General features: G+C 40.8%; 1 protein-coding gene across 6 annotated transcripts in view; it reads right to left on the bottom strand.

The window, feature by feature from the left end:
• Positions 1-2,687: 2,687 nt before the first annotated feature.
• enc1 (ectodermal-neural cortex 1) overlaps positions 2,688-16,095 on the bottom strand; it is a 15,529-nt gene continuing 2,121 nt past the window's right edge. For 3 of the 6 annotated variants that reach the window (XM_043707539.1, XM_043707524.1, XM_043707531.1), the window contains 2 exons: positions 8,974-10,781; positions 2,688-5,749 (listed from right to left, as the gene is read on the bottom strand). In XM_043707539.1, the coding sequence (XP_043563474.1) occupies positions 9,000-10,775 (1,776 nt within the window). In that variant the 5' untranslated portion in view covers positions 10,776-10,781 and the 3' untranslated portion in view covers positions 2,688-5,749; positions 8,974-8,999. The other 3 variants (XM_043707538.1, XM_043707541.1, XM_043707540.1) reach the window with 2 other exon arrangements.

The following is a 16,095-nucleotide window of genomic DNA, read 5'->3' as shown; positions in this document are numbered from 1 at the left end:
TATTAATGATCCCTTTCATCATTTTACAGATGATTGAGAGTAGATTGATGGCATGGTAATAAGCTAGGTTGGATTTGTTCTGCTCTGCATTTACATGAGTCATACCTGGTCAATTTTCCATGTAGTTATAGGTGCTGGTATAGTTGCTGTACTGGAACAGTCTGGTTAGGGGTGCAGCAGGTACTGGAGCACAAGCCAGAATGTTGTAAAGGCGCATAGCCTTTTCAATATTCAGTGCCCTCAATCATTTCTTCATGTCATATGGAGAGAGTCAAATTGGTTGAAGATTGGCATCTGCAGTACTGGGCACCTCAGGAAGAGGCTGAGATGGATCATTCACTCAACAATTCTATCTGAAGATTGTTGTAAATGCTTCAGTCTTATCGTTTGCATTAGTGTGCTGGGCTCTTCCATCATCAAGAATGAGAGTATTTATTGAGTTTCTTCCTCCAGTGCGTTGCTTAATTGACCACAACTGTTAACGGCTGGATGTGGCACAACTGCAAAGCTTAGATTTGATCTAATGGTTGCGAAATTGCCTGGCCCGGTCCATCACTCACTGCTTATGCCACTTTGCAAAGTTTGACACATCATTTTTAGCTTTTCCTGGTGCCAGGCGGTTACAGATCATGTGTGAGTATAAATCTGCTATTGTTGATGGTCCATAACACTTCAAGCTTGCGCAGTCTTGAGTTGCCACACCTGTTTAACTCTATCCCATTTAGCATACAGGTGGGCGATGGACAAGTCCTCATGCAGAGTACATCTGTACCTTTGCCTCTCTCCGTGTTTCCTCCAAGTGGTGTTTAGCATCGAGTAGCATGGATTCATCTGCAGAACAGTGGTGGTAGGTCAGAATTGTCAGGAGGTTTCCTTGCCCATTTCTGAGCTGTTGCATGAACCTTTGTGGTGTATAGAGTCAATGTTGAGGACTCCCAAGATAACTATATCGCACTTGGCAACCACCTCTAACGATGGGACATGTCATACCCAGGGATGGTGAAGGTGGTGTAGTTGTCTGGGACAACTACAAGGGGTTAGTAAGACGTTGCAAGGTAGATGGGACAGAATTTGCTGTTGGTGTTTCCAGTGCCTATGTTGGCTTTCATTGCTTCATCAAAGTTCATTCCTTTTTTGAGACATTTTAGTGGTTGGCTATATCTGAGTGGATAGCTAGACCATTTCAGAGGGCAATTTAAAAGTTAACTACATTGGTATGGATCTAGAGTCACATTAAGGCCAGACCAGGTAAGAATTGCAGATAGTTTTGACCTAAAGGAGATTAATGAACCAAGCAATAATGGTTTTATAATCATCTATCAGATTTTTGATGTTAAAATTCCAAAATCTAACATGGTTGGATTGAAAACCAGATCCCCAGACCATTACCTGGATCTCTCGATAACTAGTTTAGCAATAGTACTACCACACTGAAATATTAATTGTGCACTGGTATTTTTCAAGTGCTTTGCTGCTCCGAGGACTTCCCTGAGCCCTCACTACACAGAAACCTTGTATTTCAGTTGACTAAATATTAACCCCATGTAGACTTCTTCTTTTAAGTCAACAAAGCTCCTAGTATCTCCCTGAGTCATGGCTACGCTAAGCTAATCAACAGCTCTAGGTCTTTCATGAATCCCTCGTAGCAAGCCCCGCCACTACTGCTGGCAGTATTGAATGTAGCTAATATTTTGGAGCGGTCAAAATGTAGCGCCCCTGGAACTGTCTGCACCACTGAATGTTACAAAGTTCAAGTGTTGGATACTGCAACATAAATGAACACAACAAAATAGGAATTCTCATAGTATGTACTTTTTGAAAGAAAACAGGGCTATTCTATAAAGCAAAGCTACCCCTCTTCCCCAGAGTTGACCAACACCCTTACGTAAAGTTTTGGTTTTAACAAAGAACCAAAAGCACCGGAACCTCCAAGTCTGCACTGATATATTGTACCCTTCCTTACTAAAACTGTCTTCATTTGCAGGACCCATATCCCTCTGTCCCCTACCTATTTGTGTATTCATTCAGGTGTTTCTTGAATGTTACTATTGCATCCACCACCTCCTCTGGCAGCACAGTCTAGGCACTCACCACCCTTTGGGTGAAAAAGCTGCCTCATACGTCTCTTGTAAATGTGCTCCCAGCACCTTGAACCTGTGTCCCCAAGTAATTGACTCCTCTAGCCTGGGAAAACACCTCGTACTTTCCACTCTATCCATGCCATTCACAATTTTATAAACTTCTATTGGGTCGCCCCTCAACCCCTATGTTCCAGTGAAAACAAAACCACTCTGTCCAAACTTTCTTCATAGTTAAAATTCCCCACATCAGGCAACATCCTGGTAAACCTTATCTATACCTTTTCCAAAGAATCCGTATTCCTTCTGGTAGTGTGGTGACCAAAACTAGTTGCAAAAGTAACAACAAGGAAAGGAAGTGTTGTCCATCTCTAGTTCTGGAGCATATGCAGTTATTTACATCAGTACTTCAGGGAAAGTTGACAATGATTACTAATTAAGTAACATCATCATAACACCTTCTACATTTCAAATTCTCATAAAGCTCGAAAATGACTGCTTATTTTAAGTAAAACAATTTTAAAAATCAAATAACTGTGATAATATTTCCTCTTTTAAATAAGTCATTATGAACTACCATATAAATAAGTCAGTTCAGACTACACGGAAGAAATGGCAACACAATTTTATGTCTTTGATTTCACATTGTGAAAAAAATTTACGTTTACAAAAATGTTACATTCCAGCAGTAAAAAAAGGAAATGCTTACAGTAAATCTTACACCGACATAATTTTGTACACACATATCTACTCTTGTTGGTACAGACATTATTCATTTCTAATCACTCTCTGTTAGACAGGTGTCAGCTCTCATAAAAAGGCCTTTATACAATTACATTGGAAATAGAAGAGTGTGCTTTGTTATGTGTTGCTATAGTGATAAGTGGACAAAATAGGAAGAACCTCCTTGTCTTACGCCAACTTTGTGTGTGCACTCTGCTGTGGAGTGCATTTTGTTCAAACTGTGTGGCGTTTTTGCAGATCCCCAGTAGTCAAACAGCAAGGAAAATTTCCACATCAATTCAAAAGCTGGGAGCCCAGAACATTCCCTGCAGAGCCTGAGGCCCACCCTGCTTTCAGTTACCTTCTCTTTGCTATTATTCAAGGGCCTACAGCCTTCAACAAACATTTCAGAAATGATTGCTATTCCCGGCTCAGCATTCAAAAAAATGTTTCATGTACTTTTTATCCCAACAACATTTGAAAAAAATTTGGTTTTGCATATTTATAAGGAAATAGGAGTTTAAAAGTATCCAGCTCTTTTAGACAAATTATGTACACCAAAACAGTAGAGACCCACCACTATATTATCATTCCACTTCACAAACAAAACATCTATTTAATCCATCACTTATTAGTTTTATTCAGTTTATCGATTCTCTTCTTCCCCACAATATGGTTTTCTCCAGTCCTCTGCTAAAGACCAGAACTCATGTTGATAACGTTCACTGACTACAACTAGACCCTGGCCATAAACAACTACTCTTCACGGGTAAACTTCAACCATGCAGCACATGCATCGTTACTGGCCCTACGCTTGTCATGCCCCCACACCCCCACACCCCCCCCCCCATCACCACCACTCAAAATGATCACACTAAAACCTTGTAATAGGGGTCACTGCTTAAAGATCGCTAGCAGGATTATGAACAATGGTCCACTCCTTAACCCTATTACTGGTTACTTCGAAACGTTTATTAGGACCTTTATCATTTTGTACCCCCACTCTCAAACATCCCAGTCCCAAAGGTCTCCAGAAATCTAAACTCTTGTTGGTTTGTTGGGCTCAATTCCAAAATGGGTTGTGCATTTATCAACTGATAGGATCAATCATGAATGCTTAGTTTATATCCAATGTACTCAGACAGGGTAGTGAATAAAACAAGCTCCATTTTAGAGCTTGATTAATTAGTACTGGGTAAATTATGTTTTCAAATTTCAGTGTTCATCCAACCATTTCAAGATTTATTTCTTCACAACAATTTTCTTCAAAAAATATTACTGAAACAACACCATAACAATCAAATAGATAGTTCCACTTATAAACTAACAACTGATACTGAATGCTTTGTTCTGATTTTCAGATGCAGACCTCATCCTTTACTTTAATACTTAAATTGCAGAAAAACGGTACTTTACAAAGAAAAGGGGCAGATATTCTGAAAGCAAGTGGGAAGAATTAACATGCTCATACTGCATTTCGTGACAGTTTATAGTTAGACGGGCATTGACTTGCTTATCTTAAATGGATTAATAATGGTCTATTGTGATACAGCATGTTAATCCTTCATGCATAAACTATGCTGATCAGAAATCCTTAACTAAATTCTACAAAATTTCAATTTTACAAGCTATAACTTCCTCCTGTCTCTCATCTAGCCTGTGCCTATCAGGAAAAATTGACTTTGGACCACAACAAAAAACTGTTTGCAGCTGTGATCCTTTTTGCTCACATTGATTCAAGATAATTGGGTGTAATAAGGGACTGTGTAAAGAAATAGCCTGGGTTGGGCTGAGTTGACATGAAGGCTGCACACATTTGTACATTTACATGCTCCAAGATTAATTAGCATGCTCTAAATAGTATTTATTTCAAAGCACTGTAAGGCTGGGAGGCTTAGTGATACAAGGATACATGTTCTAAACTGGTGAGGTACAGGCCTCAGAAAGTGACCTCACTGCTTCTGTCCAGTGTCTGTGTAATTTAAGAATTAGCTTTTGGACCCATCTCATTTCCGATTGGAAAATGTCCCTCCCCTTCACTGCAGCTTTGCACTTGCCAGTTTCATGCAACAGAGAATGGAGATAATATTCAAGCATGTGCTCAGCCCTCCCCAGTGCCCCCAATACAGCCCTATTCCTGCTAAGTAAGTGTGCAAATAACTCTCAAACACAAAATACACTTTATGAATACTTGTCATTCCAATGTGCAAGTAACATCATTAATAATAAATATCCTACAAAAATGGTAAACATAAATAACAGATTCATATCAAAGCAGTATCTCTGACCCTCGGGTCATTTTTCTTTCCTCCTCGCTCTTTTAATAAAGTTAACCTTTAATGATTCAGTTGTATTTTTGCAGCTGACTTCCCTCTACACAGCCTGAACAGTTTTGCCTGCCTGACAGCAATAGGCTCCAGAAGCAGGGTAATTGCTGCCCTAGGCACTGCCAGCAACATTGTCCATATCCCTGGTCCCATTAGTGAAGACTAGGGGGGACAGTGATTAATCCGGCATCCAAACCCGTCACAATCAACCCACTTCTCACAGCTGGTGCCAGTCTTTCAAACACAAGGTGACATTCATTTAACGCTTCATACATAAATGTTGAGAATCAATTTAGACTAAAGACAGTGCAGCAGCAAATAGAGAAGTCTTAACTTTTGGAGGAGCCAAATAATATTGCCATGAGTCCACAATTTATCGCTATTGGCAATCAATCCTTATTCAGAAATCCATTTATCGCTATTGGCAATCAATCCTTATTCAGAAATCGCTTCATCATCACGAAGAATGCGTGCATGTGGAACCAAATTCTTTTCTTCACATCAAAATAGGTGCTGGTTGCTGAAACTAAATCATTTTAGCTCAAACAGATGAAGAGGGTTTTATCTTCTTCATTTGAGTTGTGTTGCTTCACAGTATACAAAATCTTCACATCAAGAGTCCTGGAATTTTTATAAAAACAAAGGAACATGACCATATTACAAATACTGCTCACATTCAATTTTGACAGTTCATCCATCCCAACAAAGTAACAGTTTCATAGCCAAGCGGACCAGTGGCAGAGTAACAGCTGTAACTCTGCTACACTAAATCCTTTGTGTTTCACCATATTGGTTCTCAGTTTATGTCATGGTTTCTTGTGTGAGAAGTGAACAGGCTCATATTGTTAATGCTGATCAGTAAGGTCAGATCAAGGCCCAGGATCACTCGGACTGTACCGCCTGGAGTATTTCATTTCATTTTTTTTGTTGTCGCAAGTCCAAGCTTGCCACCAAAACACAACTTTCATAGCTTTAGCATCATTTCTGCACATTAGGTTATAAAGCTTTGAAAATACAAAATCATGATGAACTTGTGTTAAGGGCAGACTTTCCTGACAAACTATGTGACGTTGCATTGAGTTAATGATCCTGGCTTCTTAAAAGATTAAATCATTTATTACACATTAGTGGTGGCTTATTCATGTGTCCTGAAGGCATAATTCTGCATTAACAATAAAGCTAATAAGGCTTGATCAGGGCAATAGATGAAATAAGCACCATATTCACCTCAGAGAAAGTACTGCTTTGTTATAGCGAACATCTCCAAGTGCACCAAGTTTAAGCTCTATTGATCAGTGGAAATACAACACTGTATGGCTGTAAGGATTCTTTGCAGAAATATTCTCTGTGCTTGGGCTCAGCCTTTGCTCAATCCCTCACACTGGTAATAAACATGATTTATCATTGGCATGTGATAGCTACTGGATCGAAAGGATGGATGTAGGGAATCTCAATTACTGAGAGATTTCCCCAACTCTCACATCGTCCATTCAATTCAGCGTGAACAAAGCTGCACTGATTGAATATTTCGAAACATCTGAAATTAAAGCGAGCCTTTGTTATTTTAGTAGGCTGGATACTTATATAAATTTAAATAAGATCCAATATTAAACCATTTATGTCAATGTTTCCAAATCTACAATATTTAAATGAAAGTGATGATTGTAAAAATGAATAAAAATTGTCACAGTGATGGCGAAATATCTACAGCATTTACATTTCTATTGAAAGAAGAAAATCTACATCAAGAGAACCTAGACTTTTATAGTGAGACTAAATGCAAAATCCATGGAAAGTACTTACAATTGACTTCAACAGGTTGAAATGAAAGCATTTAAACAACAAATATAAGCCAAGAATAGGAAAGACTGCAGTATAACTAAAAACTGTGCAAGCCCTTAAGGCCATGACAATCCCATCTCGTCTGCTGTGTGGTATAAAATGCGTTAATTTAATGAGTTTTTTTTTTAGAAATGAATTATAATCATGACTTCAAAAGTAAAACAGTACTTTTTGCTAAGCTATCAAAAACAAAAGGAAAAGATAACATATTTAGAAAAACCTAGATCATACACAAAAGTATCAAAAGGGTATTGTGCTAATTACAGGGAATGTTCTGGTTTGAATTTCGAAATAGCTTTGTTCCATTAGAATTACATTGTGTATGCAATTTTAATTCAACATGTTTGTTGTTCCAACTCTGGACTGTAACCAGTGGGATTCCTTAAAGTTAAAAAGAGTGAATGAAGGCCACTTTTCCTGTGAGGGTCACACAAGTGAAAGCAAAAAGCCAACTGTGATTTCCATCAGCTTTTTGTTGCTGTTGTGCAAATCTCCATTAGCAATTTTCTCCTCCATCCTCTTGCACTCCCTTCTAGCACCAAGGACAATAGACAGTTAATTTGACTTCAAAATTAGTCTGTTACTGATCCCCTCTGCTTCAGCCTGTCATTAAAAACCTGTCAACATGGTGCTCTTAGAAACAATTGAGTCATGAAATCAGGAATGGGGGATTAATATTACATTAACCTTCTAGGACACTGGCTACACATATCAATAAAAAGGAACCTGCAAAGTTAATGCAGGAAATGTTATGCTTTTTATTGCTTCATCTTGTTTCTCTTCATAACTCATTGGATGCTAGCCAGCTTTATAACAGGCCATTATGTTGAAACTAAATAAATCACTGCAGAATGACAGGTTCTAAGATTAAATTAAAGCATTTGTTTATACTATATATAGGTAATCCAGGTTGTTTTCTTAGGATTAGTTAAACTTGCAGTGATATGGTTTCTAGGAAATGCACCCATTTATGTTATTTTCAAACCATACTGTTTCAGTCATAGCATTTTCTAACTGGAAAATCTTGCATTCAAATGCAAATGTTCATCCATTAGATGCTAAAGCTGTTGAGAGTGTGGTGCTGGAAAAGCACAGCAGGTCAGGCAGCATCTGAGGAGCAGGAGAATCAATGTTTCAGGCTAAAGCCCTTCATCAGGAATCTCACCTGCTGTGTGGTATAAAATGCGTTAATGGCTTATGCCCAAAACATCGATTTTCCTGCTCCTCGGATGCTGCCTGGCCTGCTGTGCTTTTCCAGCACCACACTCTCGATTCTGATCTCCAGCATCTGCCGTCCTCACTTTCTCCACGATGCTAAGGCTGTCTCTGCACAAATTAGTATCGAAAATAAAATATTGGCAGCACCACCTTCAAGGACACTAAAGGTCCAATTTTAACTTGGGACAGGAGTTGGGCAGACTGGGATTCGGTGAATGGCAAACCATCCTGACCTGAGCAGTGTGAGGCAGAGTAGATTGGTGCTGGATGGGAGTGACATGTTGGACGTCATGAGGAGCCTGAAATATTCTGGTGTGCTATGGGAAAATGGTTTCACTAATAGGGTGGCTGTGGAGATGGAGTGAAAAGCTACCAGGTGGGAGAAATCTGATCCTTCCTTTAGGGAAGGGAGGCCTGAGCAGTTCTTGGCCGCAGCAGTAAACGTGTTTTTAAAAAAAACTAACCAGCCTCTACTGCTAGGCTGGAAGAGGCCTCAAAACATTTTCGGACAGACTTCTGACGAAAATAACAGTTGGGCCTTGATGACATGAGATACGCCTGATGTACATCCTTCAGAAAAAGTCTCATTACTTTTCACTGCCCTACATCACTCTCCTCGACAATGGGTTTGAGTCCTCCCTTGGCATCACAGTTTCACCATAAAAAAAGGCATGCCAGTCTCTCTCTGGAGCTGGTTTCATTTTAAATTGTTCTGTGGCTGTTTTCAATTCCAGTGCATTACTTCACTAATTCAACTCTTGCCCATAAATGTAAGAACTCCTTACCTATGAGATTTTGAAGAATTGTTCTTCTATGCAGGAAGATGCTTCCATGTACTAACAAATGCTGTCGGAATTAATGAATATGGTACAGTAGTGATGCTATTCCATGTGTCCAAAGTGGGATCATAGCAGTCTAGAGTTTTACATCTTTGTGTGCCAAAATAGCCCCCAACTACATAGAGTTTATTGCCAGAGGCTACAGCGTGGCAGCTCATTCGTTTTGCAGTCACATCCCCAACCTTAGTCCATTGGTAGGTCTCACTGTTAAACCTATATGCAGAGCATGCTGAGAATTCAGTATCCCCACCCATGATGAAAATCTGGTTGCCCAGTACAGCTGCAGCTGTGTACCTCCACGGCTGAGGGCAGGTAGCTGGCACAGTCCACCTGTTTTCACATGGGTCATAGCACTGTACTTTAGGCAGTTTATCATGGCTGACACTAGTACCACCAAAGGCGAACAGCCTCAGCTTGGCACTAACCACAGCTGCATTGCTAACCCCTTCGCGAAGAGGGGCTACCATTGCCCACTTGTTGGTCACTGGGTCATACTGTTCTACTTGTTTGAGAGAGACTGAGGGGGATGCTGGCTGCCGGCCTGTGGCTGCAGTGTGCCCACCAACCACATACAGAGAATGCTTCAGCTCAGCAGATCCGTGGCCAAACCTCGCAACAAGCATCGGAGCAGATTTTGACCACTCTTCGTGAAGAGTGTCGTAAACCCAGACATCTTTGGAGACACCATTTTCTGACCCACGTCCCCCAGTCACATATACCTTGCAGCCAATTGCACATGCACTAAACTCTTTGCGAGGGCTGGGGATATCTGCTTTTGGGATGATCTCCTTTGCCTTATGGTCTATTAAGTAAACTTTGTCACACATGAAAGTCTGTCCTCCAAGCAAGAGCAAGGCGTGACCTGTTTTACGAGGTCTGGCACAAAGGCTTGTCACCACTCCATCATTCTGTAAAATTTTTAATTTGCAACGTATAGCTTCTTCAATTAACTCTTTACTCTTCATCTGCCTGGTTATAAGCTCTTCCATGGCCACATTCTCCATCAAGTAAACAGCTGGTAACAGAGCCAACCGGACGGTTTGTAACAGTTCTGGCAAACAACAGTGGCGCCTATTCACGTCATATTTCACCCATTTTATGGTGGTCTCATACACAAGCTTCTCATCTTCTGTCTCCAGCTCTTCGCTAGACAGAAGTTGCACCAAAGTGTCCTTTGGTAGCTGCAGGAAGTCTTCACTCTTGCTGATGGTTGGAAAGTTGCTGAGACACATTCTCCAGGAGAGCTCATAAAGCTTGGTGCAATGATGGGCGTCAGAGAGCAGCAGCATGCCAAGACAGTTCGTCGGATGAAGATTTTTCTCCAGGAATTCAGCACAAGCATCACGAATGTCCTGGAACTGCAGCATATCCCCAGCCTCCAGGAGGGACTCCGCGTTTTCTTCATTAATAAGCACTCGAGATGAGTAAGCATAGTCTAGGAGGAGTTCCAGAACCTCCGGGTGTATTGAATTATGGAAGTTTACTTCATTGTCCTTGCTCTCACGTAATCCTCCACTGAACATAGCTTCAAAATATCGGCTACATGCAGCCAGCACAGCCCTGTGGCATGGGAAGGTCTTTTCTCCTGCATGGAGGAGGACATCTGTAAAAAGTCTCTGCTGTCGTAGAAGATTCAGGTGTGTAAGAACGCTGTCAGCATATGTAGCTTTGTGGAAGAGGTAAATATTCATTGAGCCATTGCTAGCTCTTGATTTCCGATTCTCGTGCATGCTGACTGACATTCTCATCAAACACTGTGGGGGGAAAATGCAGAAATCCAGTTCATTCATTTTCTTCTTGAATGCAAAGTCTCACAAGTTAATTTTCAATTAAAGAACATACATCACACAAAGAGAACCATTTGGTGATTATCTGTTGCAGATCTTTCAAATTACCATTAAATGCCCATCCTCAATATTTCAGCCCCAAAGCAATAAGTGAATAAGTCAAATCCCATTTCAATTATTTGCACTTCTGGATAGCCAGTGTTATGGGAGGTTGCATCCTATAATTCTTTCAATTATTCTATGAAATCCTTAAACAAAAGGTCTAGTTTTAATATTCATACAAATTATTGTCCTTATTATTCAGGAATATTGGTTTATGGTGATTGTATAAGTCCAGTTTCATTTTTATTACACTATAGAGTTTTATTAAGGTATTGCAATGTGGCCATGTTTGTCCATTGTGCAGGATATAAACCTGTCCAGCCAGTTTTTCCTGCTCTCATCCAGAGTGCTCCATCTAGTGGTTACTTGCAATAATGTTGAAAACCAGGTGAAGTTTGCAATCTAACACTGCACTGCTAAAGCTATAATTATATGGTGTTCATTGTTGTCACTAGGATTCCAATATAAAGTGGCAGGGAATGTGTAATTTGTATATTATGTCCATTTGAATGGTGCACACAGGCAAAACAAATTTAGTAAAAGCAAAATATCGCAGATGCTAGAAATCCAAAATAAAACAGAAAATGCTCAAGAAACTCAGCAAGTCTGGCAGCCTCCAATGCAGAGTCTTTGGATCTGGAAAGCTAACTCCGTTTCTCTCTCCACAGATGCCTGCTGAGTTTCTTTAGCATTTTCTGGTTATAAAACAATTTTATATTGCTGCCCTTCTGCACACTGGTTCTGTCTGGACAGATCATATTAATAGCAGTGTGTCATCTTGAGTGATTAGAGGTGAGAATTGACAGTATTTGCACAAGAATATTGCACATTAGACTATATCAAAATGTGATTTATATCCTATAGTTTATTGATATGGTGGAAAAGATGCAGCAAAATTAATGTGCATGCTGGTGTACATAAAGTCCATAAGACGACTATTCAATTCTCTTCAAATCTTAAACACTTTGCTCAAGATAAATAGCATCGACAATCATCATATATGCTTGATTTATGTAGAGGTCATCACTAAGATGGATAGTGTAGGTTCAAGCCTTATTCCACCTTCTGAACAGAATTAAGCTGACAGTCCTGTGCAGAGATAAGAAACGGCTATTTTTTAAATATACTAAGAACTTATCTTGTACTTTAGGTAAGGGTAAATGATCTCAAAGAGAAGCTGTCCTGACATTATGACCAACAGTTTTGCCCTCATTGCCAAATATGAATTATGAAGTATTCATCTCACTGCTATGCATTGGATAATACAATATATAAAGTAACTGCTCTACTTAGCCAATATTGTAAGCTTTAAGATTGTGTTTGCATTTTGGTTTCACCCCCAGAGCTTAAATTGATTATTTTTATTTCAAAAGTGAGTTAAAACTAAATACTTACATTATTAGGGCCACAATAAAAGCACTTTTCTTAATTTTACCACAGCCAATTACTGGGACATTTCAAGCCTGCATTACCATTCGTGTCAGAGAGAATTCAAGCCACTGAAATGATTTTACATCACACCTTGGATGAGATGCACATAAAATCATTTCATTCTAAAAATTAAATGTGAATTTGAAGATGTCCATGATATAATTTTTAAAAATGAGGCAAATAGATTTCATTTTATCTAATATAGTCTATTTAGTAAGATGCAAATATACAAGATAAGATAGCCAGTATATTCACAACCATGTGACCCAAAGAAGATGCAATACAGATTCTGTTGTCAAGGTATCTATTTAAGTCCTGTTGTTTATTTTGTATAAGACTAGATTCCCTACAGTGTGGAAACAGGCCCTTTGGCCCAACAAGTCCACACCGACCCTCCGAAGAGTAACCCATCCAGACCAGTTTACCTCTGACTAATGCACCTAACACTACAGGCAAATTAGCATGGCCAATTTACCTACCCTGCATTTCTTTGGATTGTGGGAGGAAACCGGAGCACCCGGAGGAAACCCATGCAGACACGGGGAGAACGTGCAAACTCCACACAGACAGTCATCCCAGGCTGGGATCGAACCTGGGACTCTGGTGCTGTGGTTCTTGGTTAACAGCAGTTAGTTTCCTCTTAGGCTGTTTGCTGAATGTAATTAATAAGAACACAGAAAAATAGGAGCAGTAGGAGGCCATTCGGCCCATTGAGCCTGCTCCGCAATTCAATATGATCATGACTCATCATCCAACTCAGTCTCCTGTTTCCCATATCCCATGATCCCTTTAGTCTAAGAACTATATCTAACTCCTTCTTGAAAGCATTCAATGTTTTGGCCTCAACCATTTTCTGTGGCAGAGAATTCCACAGGCACACCGCTCTCTGGGTGAAGAAATTTCTCCTCATCCCATTCTAAATGGAGATCTATTAAAAATATTAGAAACAATTGAAGCAGGTCACAGAAAATCAACAATTCACATTTGAATTGTTTTGGAACATATTATTATTCAGGGACCTGTCTCTCTTAAATTGTTCATTTAAATATTCCACAGTGTCCCTGAGATAAAATTATCTAAGGACACCTTTGCAATTTAACAACTAACTAGAGCCAGTAACTCACTTTCAAGGGAGAGTTCATATCACGTGTATTACTGTTTTGCAAGGTGCACCCTCTTTCAGTCTATTAACATCAGCCATATCCAGTAACTAATTTACATAGTGGCACTGCAGTTTGATAGATAATCAAGTCATTTGATGGTATAGCTTACCATCATTCTGGGAAGTGACGAAGGTCCAAAGTGGCAGCCTATTTTCTCTCATTACCTAATTATTATTCATGAAAAAGTCTCTTGGGGAGATTAGTGGCATTATCACTGGACTGTTAATCCAAAGACTCAGGTAAAGTACTGGGGACCAAAATTTGAATCCTATCCATGGCTGATGATGGAATATGAATTCAATGAAAATCTGGAATTAAGTGTCTAATGATGACTATGACTCTGTTATTGATTGTTGAAAAAACCTATCTGGTTCATAATGCCCTTTAGGGAGGCAAACTGTGGTTCTTACCTGGCCTTGAGTCTACATATGATTCCAGACCACAGCAATGTGATTGATGGGCAATAAATGTGTGCCCAGCCAAAGATGCCTACATGCTGTGAACATTTTTTTTAAATTTCTAGTTCTTCATGAGGTAAATTTTATTTCAAGACATCATTGTCTTCTCTGCAATGTGTTTAAAATTGGTCTTTCTTGTTCAAAAAGAGATGGCCAAGGTTTGAGTACGTATCCCTTTAAATTACTGAAAGGGAATTACAGAATGTCACTGAATTAATGATTACTTTTCCCTAGCCCTTTACATTATGCACAGCCACGTTCTCCTTTTGGACATGAGGAATGAGCAGGTGTGCAGATGGGTAACACACCCAGTTGCCCCCGTTCTGTCATCCCACGGTTGCTCTTCATCTCGAAACGACAGATAAAGTGGAGCCCAGTGACATGAGGCCGCTTTCCCGTTGCTGGTGCTTTCCGCCTCTAACCTTTACTTTGAACTGAATAAACACAATCGTCGCTGTTACTGTACCTTGGAGCGCTCGCAGCTGGAGCTGAAAGCAGTCATTAAGCAGGGTTCCTCACCCGTGCGATTTATTTGGGGGGGGGGGGGGGTGCCTTCATGTGGAAAAGACCCAGTGCACTTTGTAATTTGCAGTCCTTGGCACAAGGCACAGAAATGCCTGGGACCCATTGTCAGTGGCGAGCTATTCTGTTCCTTCTACGGAAGTGGGCGATTCCTCATAGCCAGCACTAGCTTGGCTGCTGACCAAAAGCAAACCCCACGAGTGATAACTCACACGTGTGAAGCGGCGAGTTTCTGCCTTTGATTTGAATTACAACTGCACCGAGCCCTTAAACAAAACCTTCACGTTTCTATTGGGAACCCTTTTTTTAAATAAAAAGATAGAGGAGGCAGCCAAAACTTTGTGGAAGTTGCAATTATTGCGGTTGGATTTTTTGTTTCGAAATGATTTTAAACAAAAAGCATCTCTCGCTCCCGCCAAAGTAAACAAGGCATATATCTGACAGCCTGCTCTGACATGGAGCTTCCACAGTCTGTCTCTCTCTCTCTCTCTATTTTACTGCACGGACAGTTCATTCAAATAAAGTCATGTGAGGTTGCAACAAATGCATCCGAGCTCGGAAAATCATACCAGCAGAACTAACTGGGGGAGAGATCAAGTTCAACTTGGATACAATGAGATAACATGTGATTGTATCACAGGCATCTCTGTATCATACAATTCAGCCGCACACCCTGCCTGACCAGCCCGAGGGACCTTTCTGCTGCACAAACAGAGGTTGGTTTTATCGTGTTTGGTTTCACCCCCAGTGTTTAGTTTCAGCTCTAACGGTTTCTGCCTGGTCCGGCTGTACAGATGAGGGGCGTTCATCCTCTTAAGCTTTCTTCCGGTTCATCAGCAGCGAGATGGGGGAGTGCACACTCCCCTCGGCAGACTCCCACTGAAAGAAAGCGGCTCTGGGGACACACAAAAAGACTCTCCGAGTCCGAATTTGACATTAACATGTAAATTACCGTCTGATGTACCAAATGTTACAGACACAAAAGTCAAGTGTGTGATGAATGGGACTCGGTAAGGTACATTCAAATAGAGTTAAACCATTGCCACCCCTCGCCTCTTCCTCTCGTCCCCTCCCCGGGTTTACTTACGTGTAAAATATCGCCTCACCGAGAGTCAAGTTGGTTTAAGTTTTACAGCCGGCATCCGGTCGCCGATGGAAGATGGCAGAGAGAGAGAGAGAGAGATCAGCAGCTGCCGGCTCAGAGCAAACAGCGGCTCTTTTCAAACATGCTGCTGAGCACAGAAAGTCAGAAAGTCTAGGCAGCAAATAGGCAGCCGCTCACAGAACAGGCAGAGAGAGAGAGAGAGACTGCACAGCCAGCCGCCAGGCACACACGCACACACACACACAGGACAGCTTACACAGTAGCTACTGTCTGCTCCAAGCTGCAATCAACCAGTATACACAGTGGAAACCGCCCACCCAGTCCCCACACTGTGATCTCCAGTTACCCCCAGTCCCCACACTGTTATCTCCAGTCCTCACACTGTTATAACCCCAGACACCCACACTGTTACCCTTCGACCCCACACTGTTACCCCCAGTCCCCACACTGTTACCCCCAGTCCCCACACTGTTACCCCTAGCCCCCACACTGTTACCCCT

This window comes from Chiloscyllium plagiosum, chromosome 2 (genome assembly GCF_004010195.1).
Source record: "Chiloscyllium plagiosum isolate BGI_BamShark_2017 chromosome 2, ASM401019v2, whole genome shotgun sequence".
Taxonomy (NCBI): Eukaryota; Metazoa; Chordata; class Chondrichthyes; order Orectolobiformes; family Hemiscylliidae; genus Chiloscyllium; species Chiloscyllium plagiosum.
Note: the sequence above shows the minus strand (reverse complement) of the source record. Positions and strands in the feature narration are given on the sequence as shown.